The sequence below is a fragment of the Odocoileus virginianus genome, chromosome 19, assembly GCF_023699985.2.
Source record: "Odocoileus virginianus isolate 20LAN1187 ecotype Illinois chromosome 19, Ovbor_1.2, whole genome shotgun sequence".
NCBI classification, from domain to species: Eukaryota; Metazoa; Chordata; class Mammalia; order Artiodactyla; family Cervidae; genus Odocoileus; species Odocoileus virginianus.
Genome location: NC_069692.1, coordinates 42,924,743 through 42,940,271, shown reverse-complemented (window position 1 = coordinate 42,940,271; position 15,529 = coordinate 42,924,743). Strand labels below are relative to the sequence as shown.

Below are 15,529 nucleotides of genomic sequence, written 5' to 3'. Positions count from 1 at the left end.
ATATGCAACCTCACAAATGTGAAAGACCATGCTTCCTTTTCAGGAAAGAGACCATTCTGAGTCCAGAAAGATAAGTTATGAACACGCCTGAAATAAAATGAGATCCTTACCAAATCATGAGCACATGATACATGCTTTTAAACTGGCAGCTAATATTCTTGAAAGCAATGGTTTAACAATGGTTATAAATAACATCCTGCTCAAATAAAACATAATATTGAATATTATTGTTGTTGTTTAGTCACTAAGTCATATCCAACTCTTCTGCAATGCCATGGACTGTAGCCAGCCAGGCTCCTCTGTCCATGGGATTTCCCAGGAAAGAATACTAGAGTGGGTTGCCATTTCCTTCTCCAGGGGATCTTCCCGACCCAAGGATCAAACCCCAGTCTCCTGCGTTGGCAGGTGGATTCTTTACCACTGAGCCACCAGGGAAGCCCAATGCATATTATACTTGATTACAAATTACATCCAGTCCGCATGAATTGAATGCATACCATACTTTAATAATCAAGACAATTCAGCTATTTTTCTTGAATATATTTCAAACAGAGTTCCCATATAACCCGTACATAACAATATTGCTGTGTTTTTATTCATTTTATAGTTAAGGGTCCAAAATATATTATGTTCACAAAATAGTACTGTCTGTGAATGTCAACCAGTTTTTAATGTCTATTCCATCAGAAATATGCCACTCTGAAAAAGAAAAGAAATATGCCACTCTGGCCACATACGCTAATCTGTATTACTGAAACTAAACAAAGATGATAATTCAGAGTCTCACCCCCACATATAAGTTCTAATTGAGCTGAAAACCTCTAGGTCAAGTTCTCAACCTTTGAAAATGATCAGAAATATTCCAGAGCAGTCACCATAGCCATGTATTTGAGCTTCATATTTACACATTATTTTGTATACTTATATGTATTTATAGTGGTGGATTTGAGACATGAAAGTGACCACACACAAGAAAGCTAAGTCCCATATCAAAAACAAGTGAAAAAGAAACTGAAGAGATTTTGTGATTCCAATAGCACAGACTCCAGAAACTGAATGCTTAGCCATAACTCCGACATTTTCTTTAACCAAGAGGTCATCGCCATGCTGACGGCTTTGAGGCAGTAGTCTATATATCAGTGTCGTTAATTAAAGAGTGTACTTACTACCATGAACTTGGGTCTGATGCCATAGCATTAACTTTGCCTTTCCCCCAAAGAATCATTTGCTCTTGAAGTAGTAGGCATTTAAGGCACATTTTAACAAAACCCATCATATACCCAGCTTAAAAATGGAAGCTCCACCTAGTTACAATAATATATATACCTAAGTAACCTGTGATTTACCAGTTAGGCAAATGTCTCTATCTTGAGGATAAAGTTGTTTTAGAAAAGTGATTCTGTATTTGAACATTCAGAAAGAAACACTGTGTAAAAAATATTAAAGAATTAGATTTGTAAGAATAGCCTCCAGGTACTGTGTTGGTTATAGGTTTGGAAATGAGGAAAAAGACTTCCCTGGAGCCCTGGGATCCTACACAGCGCTTCTGAGCAGGAATCATGAGGGAGTTTGGGCACCTTCATGATTTTTACAAATTTCCTTCCAAAATGCGCAGATCCTTGGGAGGGCTCAAACCTCAAATCAGCTACCACCTCAAATTGCAGTTTCCAGCCTCAAAGGAATAGGACTTGGGAAGAATGGACGAGGAGAGGATAGAAAAGAAGCCACGGACGGTCTCGAGGAAAAGTTGCTTTAGGAACTATCCATTTTTGCTAGCATCAGCATTGCTATCCCTACGAGGCTCTGCTAAAAATACATACATATGAATATTTTCTAATACCTGCCAACATGCTTTAGGGCACTGAGCCTTGGGATAGACTAGAATTATCTACTTGGAATGGTTTGGGATGGGGGTAGATTTAGAATCTCTTCACGTGCTGTTGGTCTAAAGTACACACAGGAGGAAGAATCTCATAGAAACAGACATAGCTAACTACAATGCCTCCTCTGGTCATCCTCGCCCACTGCCCTGTAGCGGTTTCCAGGACGGCTTTTTCAGCCACGCAGAGCACGCTGCTGGCGAGCCGAGCCCTGGCTCAGTCGCAAGGTGGGGACAAGCAGAGTCCATGAGGCACCCTGTCACAGCTGAGGAGACTCAGAGGTGACGGATGTGCCCGCCAGGATTCAGTTCTCTGGCCGAGAACTGAAATGCTGCCTGTGGTTGTGAAACAACGTAAAAAAGAGAAAGAAAGAAACTGGTCCTAAATAAACATTTGGATTCTTGCATGGCAAGAGGCCCATCCCACAGAGGCGAAAAATTGTACATATTTTTAAGTTGGATATATTTTTAAATCTGCAAATGCCAGTCACTTCCATTTGGGAAACCATGTAGCTTCTGAGATTACTTTAGCCTGGGTGGCAGGTACAGAAAAGCCTTCGGAAACCCTGCAATTCAGCGACATTCCCATTTCTCTCCAGTGATTGGCACCATTTTGGAAATATGGTCCCAAACGACAGCAATAACACAGCAGAAAGAAAGAACCTCTCTGTATAAAGTGGTTTTAGACATGTCTATTGAGGTAAAGAGTTTTATAAAAAACTGTCACGTAGGGAAGCGCTCTCACAGTTATATAAATGTTTAGATAAGTTTGGTGCTAATGTTATTCTATAAAACTTCTATTTATATCCATTATAAACAGGGGACAGGTCTTATTGCTCCTGGAGCTTGCCGCCCCAAGCTGTTCCTCCATGGAAAAATGATTTTTCTCAACAACTGGTAGCAAAGATTCCCATGCTTAAAAAAGTCATTGCTAATGCATCATTTTTTGATTAATTTCCGTTTGCCCCATAGATACGGACTCAGTATGCATGTCCTAGACACCAAGGACAGAACAAAGCTTAGAAAAGTTGTTTTATCAAAGTTTAGTTCCATGAGAAAAAGAAAACATGAAAAAGTGCAAAATATATACAGTTCCTGGCAGTACGCACACAGGATTTTTTCTGACTACAGACCATAAAAGTTTACATTTGTGTAATGAAGTTACAGTAGATTTCACTTCATTGTTAATATACAAGTTTTTGCTTCAAAGTGCTTACTTTATTTAAAAAAGAGAAGATTAAAAGAAAGGGTGGCAGGATTTTTTTTTTTTTTTTTACAGCAAACGTATGTCTTGTGTCCCCATCTCCTTCCTCCTCTTCCTTTAGTGCAACACAGGGCAGCAGCTTCATTGAAACGTCTGATTTCAAAAGATGTTCCTGAAATCTCACCTACAGCAGCACCCTAGGCGTCCCGTTGGGGGTGGCTCCTTTCTTCTTCTGCAGCCGATTCTGAACCTTTCGCGATTTCACTACTTTCATTCTCACCTCAAACACTTCATGGATGGCCTTCCGGAAGCAATGAAAATTATAGTCAATCAACCCTGGAGAAGAAAACAAAAATGTTTCTAAGTGTCACCTAGAAGCCTTTCAAGTCAGCCATAGCAAGGAGATGCCAGTAGGGGGCGCCGGAGGAGAAAACATAAGGTCCATAGACTTGCCTAGAAGGTTTGCAGCGAGCTTCAGGCATCGCAGGCAAAGTCTTGTGAGTATGTATTTTCACAAACGAACGGTTCCAGAGCATATACCACATTTTCAAAAGTGTCTATGACCCCAAAGTTTTGAAGAACCAGCTGAACTGCCCTTTTAAAAAATCTTTCAGAATTAAAAACTGTAAGAACAATTAATATATATCTTTAGTGAAATATTTATTATATCTTTTCCCCAAAAGGCATTATTAAATTGACTCTGAACAGAGGCGGACCTTGACTTGGAGGTCAGCTTACATCTCCAGGTCACATTCCCCATCAATCAGTATTTACTGAAAAGATATTCACGAAATATTTAAGCTACTGTCATAAGCCCTAGGGAAAACAAAGTCCCCAATTTCAGAGGGGTTATCATCGCCTCAGGTCAACTCTGAGCTAAGAAATTCAACGATCAATGACACTCTCGGTGTTTCAATATTAAGTAAATTTTAAACGGCCAACAGTATGGGAGAATTTTCTTGCGTTTTCAGAAATTCCTGATACAAAAATAGAATAAAATATAATCCAAGTCCTGAGCCCATTTCAGACCATCAGCACTAGCATGCAGTATTGAGAGAGTATTCTGCACGTGTCAGTCTCAGGCAGTGGGTTCACCTGACTACCTCTGAAGGTGAAGGTGAGAGCCACCCAGCTGTCTGACTCTGTGACCCACGCGCTGCGGCCTGCCGGCCCTCCAGGCAAGAGCACTGGAGTGGGCTGCCATTCCCCTCCTCCGGGGGTCTTCCTGACCCAGGGGGCATGAAGTTTAAAGTGAGCTACTGTTAAACTTATTAAAGTAACCAGCCCCCAGAACATTTCCGTCCACTCAGGTGATGCTTCCGGAGCCCCAACCTCCCCCCAGAATAAAAAATAAATAAATAAAGATGGGATGGGGATTGCAGCAAGGCAGGGAACGCTTCCAAGCGGCCAGGAAACTAACCCAAGCGCCCTGTGAAAACAGCTCCTCGGCTTCCAGGGGCAGGAAACCCCGAGTGGCGCCCTCCGCTGCTTCTGCCGTGACAGTGACCGCGGCGCCACAAATCTAAGAAAGCGTCTCCTCGGGGAAAGACCGGCGAGAAGGAGCGGGGCAGAAACAAGAAGCGAGGAAGCCCAGGGAGGCGCACTTCTCGCTGGAGGCTTCCCCTGGCGCGCAGACAGGCACCAGGGCTATGGGAATTAAAGCCTCTGAGGTGCCCCCCATGACGGGGTATGAGAGCTGGTGGACAAAGTTGCCGTCTTGCATGTCCAATGGGGGCGAGTCTAAGTTTTTCTGCACACATAGCTTCTCCAAGATCCCCTCAGCAGAAGTGAGCATAAGGGAACTCCCTGGTGCACCAGTGGTTACGATCCTGCATGCCTCATGGTGCAGCCAAAGAAATAAAAGAAAAAATTTTAAAGTAATAGCATTTAAAAAGAAGTGCGGATAACGCTGCCACTGAAGATAGCTTTTCTCCCTCCCTTCTCTATTTCCCCACTTCCTCACTTTTATTTCTTGGAACCATCTTCCAAATAAAACATGAAATTCAAAAAAAGAAAGAAACAGGGACCAAAGACATGATTTTATTTAGCGACAGTTTGAGTAAGGTATGTGAGCGCCACCTCAAAACTCTACCTATGTGTCCCACTAACTGCCTTAGGCAGAAAGCTTAGCTAAAGGGCTTTGGCTCAAAGAGAACTCAACTCTAGGAAATTTCAGAGAGACGACTGATGATTCCCGACACATGTCAACTTATTCATCTGTGCACGTTTAAAACACAACAGTAATCTTGCTGCATTTGGAGTTTTAAAAGTGAAAATTCACTACTAAGGTTTTTAAAGGAACTGTATACAAAGAGTGCTGTTTATTTCACTCTTTCATAAAAGGCTGTTGACAAATATAGGAACAGAGACATGAACAGAATAAGCACTATCTTTAGCACCGTACAAAGTTAAGGGATGGTCCCATATCCTTCTATAGGTTCAGTGATTTTCAGTCATAGCTGCACATTAAAAGCATCCTGGAAAGTTTTATAAAATGAATGAACCCCAGGCTCTTCTCCCAGGAACTCTATTCTAGATGTTCGGTGGTGGGCCCAGATGGCTGTATTTTTTAACCACCTCCCTTTCCAAGAATCCCACTTCTGCTTTCCATCCTCCCCCTTCTGCCAGAGCAGTCAAAGATGATCCCAGAAAATGCAGACAGAAACCAACATGAGGAGAAATCAATCAATAAGTGTCGATTATCCATAACACTAACAGGACTCACTACTGAGATTAAGGCAGCAAAAACCAAGCGAACCACTTCCTGCATATGTAAGGCATCAAGCTCTAGGGGTGATTGATTCATCACATTTGCCTGGGACTTTTCAAGTTTCAGCCCTGAAGATCCTTTTCTCAGGAACCCCCCTCCCTGTCCCAGGCAAATGGAGATGGTTAGTCACCCTAAAAAGCAAACAAGTTTAAATGTGATGTGACTGAGAAACTTACCAATAATATTTCCTTTTTGCTCATTATTTCTAAATTTTCTAAATGAATCTACTACTTTTTAACAGAAAAGTAATACAAATCATAATTATGCTTTTATGTTCCAAAGAATTAAGAAAATTTTCAGGGTACAAATAAGTGAAAACAAAAGGATAAAAAATTATATAGACAAAATGGCACCAGTTTTGTTGGAAGAAAGGAAGGAAAGAGGGGATAACAGAAGAAAAAAGTGACAGGAAGGCAGAAAAGGAGAAAGAAAACCCCAGAAATTTAACACGGGGTTCAGCTCTAAGATGGTGATATTCAGTGATTTTATTTTGCTCTGTATACTTTAACTTTTCAAAGCATTTTTAAATAATGAACATGTATTACTTATAAGAGAAAAAGGCTATTTCAGAAAATGTTATTATTGCTACTTTGTTGGGAATTTAGGGTAATGGTTTAGTCACCAAGTTGTGTCTGACTCTTGCAACCCCATGGACTGCAGCCTGCCAGGCTCCTCTGTCCATGGGATTCTCCAGGCAAGAAGACTGGAGTGGGCTGCCAATTCCTTCTCCATTTAGGGTAAATCATCTCCTAATTACTAGCAAAAATCCTTAACTACATCAGTAAGCTGTTATTTCCCAGTTTAGATGGGGGGCAGGGAATATGAATATCTTTAACAGGTTAATTGCTTTTATTTCAAAATAAACCTCAATTTGGTCCTAAAAAATATTTGGTGACGTTATTAAGTATACTACTATCTTCCCTTTTTTGGAATCACAATGCCGCCCCTGTGTTTTAGGACTAAAGAATGGACAAGAGCTGAACAGAAGTTTAAAAAAGTAGCTTTAAGACTGCCTGAGTTTCACCCTTTACACGGGGAGGACAGGTGGTCGCAGCGTCCCTGAAGCCTTCTAGAAGTGAGAACCAAGGCGGAGGCCTTGGGCCTCCCTGGGGTAAGGGGCTCTACGGCCAGGCAATAACACCCCAGCCGGCTTCGCTCCCGGAAAACCTAAGGCCCCTCCCTGGGAGGGGGGTCTGGTTCCACTACCACCTCACGCTGCTGCACGGATCCCCAAACCCCACTGGTGGGGGCAGGAGCCAAGGGGAGCCCGCGACTGAAGTCTGGCAGCCTCCAGAGGCACGGTGCTGTCCACCCACATTCAACGAGCAGGAAAGGCAGGATCCGTGTGAATGGAAATGCTCCATTTAAATCACACACACACGAAATTACCTTTTCTCTCAAAGCTTTCCTCTCTGACAAAGCACACAAGAGCCAGGAACTTTGTCACCTCTTTTAAATAGAGAACTGTTGTATTATTCAGCTTTATAATGGCTGTTGATTCCTTGTCATAGGGGGTTCCTGCTCCATCTTCTTTGAGGCTAAATGGGAACAGAAACCAAAACATATTTGACCATTAAGAACTACAATTTGTTACCCAGCAACAAGACCGGATTATCACCAAGAGTGATAACCATAACGATAGGGAGTTTACACTTACAGGGCCTTTCAGCTAAATATCTCAGAAGCCCCAACCCCAAGAATGTACAGTGCATGCGGTCAGGGTCCTACCGACACCCACGTGGCTGAACTCTTCCTGCACCTGAAGGACACAAGTGACGGGTGGAGGCCAGCTCTCCTCTCCGCGGCCCATGAGGGCTTCCTGCTTCCTCGTGACAGAAGAACCAGGCTGTCTAAAGCACAGCCTGAAGACCAAGAAAGGGTGAAGAACTTTGCCAAAATAAAGCAGCCTGAAGAGGCAGCCAAGTGCTGGGCTAGATCCCTCACTGGGGGAAAAAACTGCGATAAAAGAAAGAATTGGGACCACTGATAAAATTTAACAAAGGACTCTATATTAGATAATAGAGTCATGAAGTCATGTTAAATAGACTTAATTTGATATTAAACTGTGGTCCTGTAAGAAAACGTCCTTGTTATTAAGAAACAGATGTTCAAGTATTAACAGCTATGGTCAAAGGATCATGATCTGTAACGTACTCCCAAATGGTTTAGCAGAAACAAATGTGTATGTTCAGTCATCCCTATGGAGCAGGCTTAGGGCCTGGGGTTGGCTCTAAGACACCCCTCAGCAGATACCCAAATCCAAAGATGCTCAAGTTCCTATGTATCTGCATATACCTTACCCACATGCATGCGTGCATGCTGAGTTGGGTCATTCATGTCTGACTCCTTGCAACCCGATGGACTGTAGCCCACCAGGCTCCTCTGTCCAAGGGAGTCTCCGGGCAAGAAAACTGGAGTGGGTTGCCACGCCTTCCTCCAGAGGATCTCCCCGACCCAGGAATCGAACCTGTGTCTCTTGGTCTAACTGCCCTGGCAGGTGGGTTCTTTACCTGTAGTGCTACCCGAGAGCCCCAACCTACACACATCCGCCCACTTTTTTACTTCCTTTTGGCATGCGGGATCTTAGTTTCTCGACAAGGAATCGAACCCATCCCTGTGCAGTGAAAGCCCAGAGTCTTAACTGCTGGACCATGAGGGAAGTCCCACTCCTCCTCCTCACCATATACTTTTAATCATCTCTAGATGACATAAAATGCCCAATACAATGCAAATATTATGGAGATAGTTGTCAGCGTGCAGCCAATTCAAGTTTTGCTTTTTGGAACTTTCTGGAACATCTTTTCTGAATATTTTCAATCCACTGGTTGGTTGACTCTGTCAATGTGGAACTCACATAGAGAGCCAACTATATTAGAAAAAGAGTGAGCGAATATGGCTCACTGATAAAAACTGGTGAATCCCAGAGAAGGGTATGTCGGAGTTCACTGTACTATTCTTGCATATTTTCTATAGATTTGAATTCAAAATAAAAAGGTAAATAAATATTTAAGAAAAGGTGTGACCTGCAAACACAAATTACTTGGGTTTGAATCCCAGCTCTCTCATTTTATTGTATAAATTTGGGCAAACTGAGTCACTTCTTTGAGCCTCGATTTCTTCATTGTATATTAGCAGTGATTACTTCAAAGTTTCCTAATGCAATGAAATAATATATACTTAACACTAAGCATAGTGCTGAGAGCATATAAAATGTACAACGTTAACTGCTATTATCATTATTGATATGACCTTTGTGATCAAAACTGGGCCCTCTGAAGACACTGCCATATGTATCTTGTTTACAGACAAAGGAGGATGTCATATACCTTTCCCTTATCTGAAACTGTGTGTGTTTTCAGAATCCCAGCTGAGACTCCTGAGCAGCCCAGGTCACCTGCTTCTCGGATCGCCAATGACAAGGCGGACTGCTTCCTGGGCTGTGGCATGCACCCTCAGCTACCCTCAGCAGGCCACCTGGGCTGGCTCGTGGCCACTCGAGCAAACAGTCTCAAGAAAGCCCAGAACGTATGCCCCATTTGTGACCCGGACCCAGACTAGTTCTTGCTCAGCAGGGCAGGTTCCCAGGCACACTGCCTGCCACCACAGGAAAGCAGATCTGCCAGAAAAGCCCTGCTCCTCCTCTGCCCGGCCCCTTCCTCCCGGTGAGTGTTCGGGCTGGATCAAAGTAACTCTGATTAACACTGTCTCCATGAACAACTTACCATTTATGTCTAATTACCATATGGCAAAATAATGATTATGCATATCATTGAGTATGTGCCAGATTAATTGTGCTGTTCATTGTTATTTGATTATGACAATCATCTAAACTATAATCAGGATAACTTTCATCCTCCATGACTATTTCAAGGTCATCCACATAACAGTTTAAAAACAAGAGAATATTGCAAGGCAGCAGTCTTGGGAAATAAGGTCTATTTCTAAAGCCAGTGTTTAATAATAATAATGATAAGGAATTCCCTGGTGGTTCAGTGGTTAGGACTCCACGCTTCCACTGCAAGGGGCCCGGGTTCAATTCCTGGGCAGGCAACTAAGACCCCGCAACTCATGTGGCTTGGCCAAATAAATAAACTTTGGGGAAAAAAAGTTTTAAATACTTTAACTTTAAAAAATAATAATGGCAGATACATTTGGGGTCCACCAGGGGAGACCTAATGATATTTCATCCTCACTGCAGTCCTGAGAGGTATGCATGCAGGTCAGGAAGCAAAAGAACTGGACATGGAACAGCAGACTGGCTCCAAATAGGAAAAGGAGTACGTCAAGGCTGTGTATTGTCACCCTGCTTATTTAACTTATATGCAAACTACATCATGAAAAACCCTTGACTGGAAGAAGCACAAGCTGGAATCCAGATTGCCGGGAGAAATATCAATAACCTCAGATATGCAGATGACCCCACCCTTATGGCAGGAAGTGAAGAGGAACTAAGGAGCCTCGTGATGAAAGTGAAAGAGAAGAGAGAAAAAGTTGGCTTAAAGCTCAACATTCAGAAAACTAAGATCATGGCATTTGGTCCCATCACTTCATGGGAAGTAGATGGGGAGACAGTGGAAACAGTGTCAGACTTTATTTTTTTGGGCTCCAAAATCACTGCAGATGGTGAAATCACTGCAGCCATGAAATTAAAAGATGCTTACTCCTTGGAAGGAAAGTGATGACCAACCTAGATAGTATGTTAAAAAGTAGAGACATTACTTTGCCAACAAAGATCCGTCTGGTCAAGGCTATGGTTTTTCCATTGGTCATGTATGGATGTGACAGTTGGACTGTGAAGAAAGCTGAGTGCCGAAAAATTGATGCTTTTGAACTGTGGTGTTGAGAAGACTCTTGAGAGTCCCTTGGACTGCAAGGAGATCCAACCAGTCCATCCTAAAGGAGGTCAGTCCTGGGTGTTCATTGGAAGGACTGATGCTGAAGCTGAAGCTCCAATACTTTGGCCACCTCATGCGAAGAGTTGACTCACTGAAAAAGACTCTGATGCTGGGAGGGATTGGGGGCAGGAGGAGAAGGGGACGACAGAGGATGAGATGGCTGGATGGCATCACCGACTCGATGGGCATGGGTTTGAGTAAACTCCGGGAGTTTGTGATGGACAGGGAGGCCTGGCGTGCTGGGATTCATGGGGTCGCAAAGAGTCGGACACGATTGAGCGACTGAACTGAACTGTCCTGAGAGGTATGGATTGGTTTCCCTGTTTCATAAGGGAAGGGACTGTGGGTGGGCATGTATGTTAACAGTTAACAGAAAGAGTCTGAACTGAATGGAAGGAGAAAGTGGTGAGACCAAGGCTCCCTAGAAGCTGGCAGAGAAAGCTGCATAAAGCAGGCCACAGCCAGTGAGCAAAGAGAAAGATGAAGAAACGCTTTACCCCATCAGCGGCTGTGAGATGATATTGTGAGGGCCAATATAAACAGGCAGCAACAACCTAATGCCTTAATAAGACAGTCCACACCCACTCACTCTGTACAAAATCCTGAATTCAGCAAGTTTACTATTATGGGGAATTATTTCTGTGTCCAGTAACAAAATCAATTTCCCTCATTCCTTATTTTGTATTCTTTTATATGTACAAGAAGTTCAGTTTTCTAAGAAGGTTAAGATCGTAATACTAAGCAGGTAATGTTTGCTTAGTTTTATAGTTCTCTGCCACCCACAGCAAGACAGTCAAAAGTATATTGGGAAAAAAAAATCCAGCCATTATTTCCTATTATAAAGAAGGTAACAGAACTATGGTTAATGTGAGATATTTATGTAGAAATCCAAGGACCCTAATATTCTCCCTCAAGTATACATGACATTATGATATGTGACAGATTTTTCAGTAGGGTAACTAGGAATCAAATGAGTTCAAATCCTAATTTCATTCCTTAATGATAGTGTGAGCTGGGGTTAGAAACTTCACCCCTCTGAACCTCAGTTTTCCTATCTGTAAAATGGGAGTAGTAATTCCCACCTCATGGAATACTGAGGAATTCAATGGTATAATATAGGCAATGAAATTATCAGCATAATGCCCAGGCATTTACTCAACAATTTTTTGCTATTATTATCACACACTAAATGGTGTATTTATAGGTCTCAATCATTTCAAACAAAAGTATTAAGATCAAATAAGTAAATTCAAAATACCTCAAGGGTTACAAAAGAGAAACTTGCTTGACGGTAGCCTTTCAGAATGTTCTACTTACCCATAAATACATGAAATATCAATGACCACATCGATCATGTCACAGCAGAGCTCGTACGTTTGCATATCCACAGGGGTACTATCTGTTGCAATATAAATCTTACTGACCACATCAAAGAGAAACGCCTTTTCAATTCCAGAATTCTGAAACAAAAGAGATTCTGCCTTAAAAGGATAGCTGGTTTTAGAGCATGATATGGTTATATAAAATGATACGACATCCTTAGTCTCAAATACGAACTAGCAAAAATTTTGGTTGTTCCATTTTTACAGTTTAAACCTCATTATCATGAACATCTTTATAATGGATTTACTTAAGAAATGAAAACTGAAATTATCACACAAATTTTACTAATTTTAAATTAAAAGTAGACTTTAAAAGTCTAAGCAAACAAACTCAAAATTGTGCAGTGAGAATCAATGTGAATACAACTAAAGGTCTGTGGTAATTCTACTTTGAGCTGGTAGTTTTTAGGACTCAGCCAGCCACCATATCATTTATTCACAGTGTTAAACAGATTTTTAAAAATTCAACACCATATATCTTATAGCCAAAATCAACTCTGACAGGACTCTTTTAAAACTGAATGATTGCCTACAGCTTCAATAAACATTCCGACTATAACAGTGAAGTATAGGAACTGTTTGGGGAGTTAAATTTTAACGGACCTAAAACAGTATGTAGGCACGATCTTCAAGTGTAATATTTCAGAGACCTTGAAGTACTGTCAGACCAAGTAGAAATAAGATTGTTTTCACTTGTGCAATGTTATTCTTAAATTCCGCGAACGACTCTAATGGGATAATATTATTTACTTACTGAGATAAAGATGTTTAGCAAATTCTCCAGGGTGGGAAGTTGTGGAATCAGTTTCTGAACCACTTTGCTAAAAGCTTCAAATATTGAATGGTCATATATGCTTGTCAGATAAAAGCTGAAAGATGAAACAGTATTTCATCACTTTTTACCTTTGACTGAGGAACAGGCTGTTCAGACTATGTCCTAACACCAGCATCATGCCTTCTGTACTTACTACAGCTCTTGGACACACATTCTAGTCCCTGCAGAAGTCAAAACCACCTTGGTAAAAAATGGACATGAGAATTCCCTGGCGATCCAGGGGTGAGGACAGTACTTTCACTGCCAAGAGCCAGGGTTCAATCCCTGAGTGGGGAGCTAAGTTCCCAGAAGCCATGCAGTGCAGCCAAAAAGAGAACTTATCTTAACAAGACATTTCTGTCCAACTCCCCCAAAGCAAGAACTGTGCCTCGTCTCTGCTGACTGGCTGGACCAGAAGGCTTAAAAATGCAGATGCATGTGCCTATATCAGCTTCCTTACATTCTCCAAGGGAATCTGCACTAATCATCTTTATACACATCTCTCACATTATAGCAGCTACATTACTGATACTGAAGTACCCAATCTTTTCATTTTTCTAATTTGCCAAATGAATGATGCATACATACTACCCCACAAAAATTATAGAGAAGTGGCTTTCCTCTGTGAATATTTATTTCTATTTGGTTTTTTTAGAGGATTCCTTATGATTATAGATACTACCTATAATAGTAAACCTTAGCATCGATTAGCTTCCTGGATGCAGTGTATGGGTTTTCTCTTCTGTGACTTTCATATGAGGAAGGCTTAGCTTTGATCTTTGGTCAAAAAAAAAAAAAAATTTTATGACCCCAATGCTTTTCTGAAATCTTGGAGTTAGCACACGCAAAGCTCACTTTTCCCAAATACCATCCTGATGTCTACAGCACAAAACAGGGTACACGGGTCAGTGGCTGTCCGTGCCAACTGCTCACGGCGACTGTGGGACCCCCGGTGCCCCCTGCAGCGTTTCTCTTCTCACCTGAGGTGAATTTTTTCTAGCCCGGCGTCTGCAAGGTCATCATTGGCCCTCTGGTGGATGTCCCTCTGGGTTTCAATTTTGTGGTCATCTGACAGGCCATCCACTTTGTGGATGAACACCTCGAAGTTGATGTCGGTGTTGACTTTGTAGGCCCTGGTCACGGTGAGGTGGAGCCTTGCCAAGGCCTCCATGTAGTCGTCCTGAGAAGCGAGCACAGGGGGGTCAGGGAGGCCTCTCTGGGCGGCCTGCCAGCCCCCCGCCTCGCCCCACGCCCAGCCTCACTGAGGTATGACTGACACGCACCGCGTGGATTTAAGGGCCACGGCATGTTTGGATACACACACGTTCGACCGCTACTGTGGGGGCACCGGGCAGAGTTGAGTGGTTCTCCTCTGTAGAAACGCCTCAGAGATAGCACAGCCTGCAAACCTCAAATCATGACCATCTGACCCTTTTTAAAAAGTCTGCTGACCCCTGGGGTCCACAGGAACTGCCCCAAATAACACAACGCTGTTTTTCTTCTCCTTCTACAGATGATACCCATACAATAACACAACGAAGGCCTCTGTGTATGCATCTCTCTGTTTGAGAAGTCAAACAGTAGACATCAAAGCCCCGTGTTTCTCCCCATCCTGCCAGCCAAGCCCATCACTCTATACCACACGTTCCAGAGGTAACCAGTACCCTGACTTCTGCCTTTAGCATCACCCACCTCTTTATACATTACTATTAAGACACACCTATGTATCCTCAAACAATATACAGAATTAATTTACATTATTTAAAAATTTACAGCAATATCAACGTGCCTGCGGATTACAGTTTGCCTTCTCCGTGTCCATTATGTCAGTGAGATTCACCTTTGTTGAAGCGCATAATGAATGCGTGATTCCTAGGAACAGTTCTATAAAATTCCATTGTGGATGGTCTATAATTTGTCACCTACCTGCCTGTTGATGGACATTCAGAATGCTTCCAGTTACGTGTGAGATCAGGAAGATGACAATGTGGCCAGTCTCACACCCAAATCTCTGTGCCTGTTTGTCTCTTAGGGCTTCCCCTGAAGTCAGGCTTGTTGGGTCAAAGGACTGAGCACTTTGAACTCAACTAGATACCATGGAAGAACCCCTGCTCCTCCAGACTCTCACCAGCACCCAGGGTTGTCAGATCTCTTCATCACCGCCAACCTGAAGGGTATGAATATGTCTCGGTTTTTTGGTTTTTTTTTTTCCCCTGGCTTCATGGCTTACAGGATCCAGTTCCCCAATCAGGGATCAAACCTGTGACCCTGGCAGTGGAAGCTCAGAGTCCTAACCACTGGACAACTGGGGAATTCCCCAATAGGACTTGTTTTTATAGCAAAAAGGAAAGGGATCTTCAGAACAACATTTAAAGGAGTTTTCACCCCCTCATTCTGACTCCAAAACTGGACAAATGAAGAAAAGTCAATAAAACAGGGGATGTTTTGGGGCATTCTTGTATTCCCCAAACTAATTAATAAAAATGTAGCCCTATGTATGTGTATGTGTAGCTGAGTCCCTTTGCTGTCCACCTGGAACTATCACAACAGTGTTAATTGACTATAATATAAAATAAGTTAAAAAA

The 15,529-nt window shown here is 42.4% G+C and overlaps 1 protein-coding gene and 1 long non-coding RNA gene across 2 annotated transcripts in view; one reads left to right on the top strand and one right to left on the bottom strand.

Annotated features, from left to right (window-relative positions):
- Positions 1–15,529, top strand: part of LOC139029713 (uncharacterized) — a 27,921-nt gene extending 12,392 nt beyond the window's left edge. The window contains exons 2-3 of the long non-coding RNA XR_011481928.1: positions 9,213–9,515; positions 14,458–15,529. This is a non-coding gene — a long non-coding RNA (uncharacterized lncRNA). The remainder of the gene's footprint in view (positions 1–9,212; positions 9,516–14,457) is intronic.
- RRAGD (Ras related GTP binding D) overlaps positions 486–15,529 on the bottom strand; it is a 34,044-nt gene continuing 19,000 nt past the window's right edge. The window contains exons 3-7 of the mRNA XM_070450131.1: positions 13,925–14,124; positions 12,885–12,999; positions 12,066–12,208; positions 7,243–7,391; positions 486–3,419 (exon numbers count right to left, since the gene is read on the bottom strand). Coding sequence (XP_070306232.1) covers positions 3,268–3,419; positions 7,243–7,391; positions 12,066–12,208; positions 12,885–12,999; positions 13,925–14,124 — 759 coding nt within the window. The 3' untranslated portion in view covers positions 486–3,267. The remainder of the gene's footprint in view (positions 3,420–7,242; positions 7,392–12,065; positions 12,209–12,884; positions 13,000–13,924; positions 14,125–15,529) is intronic.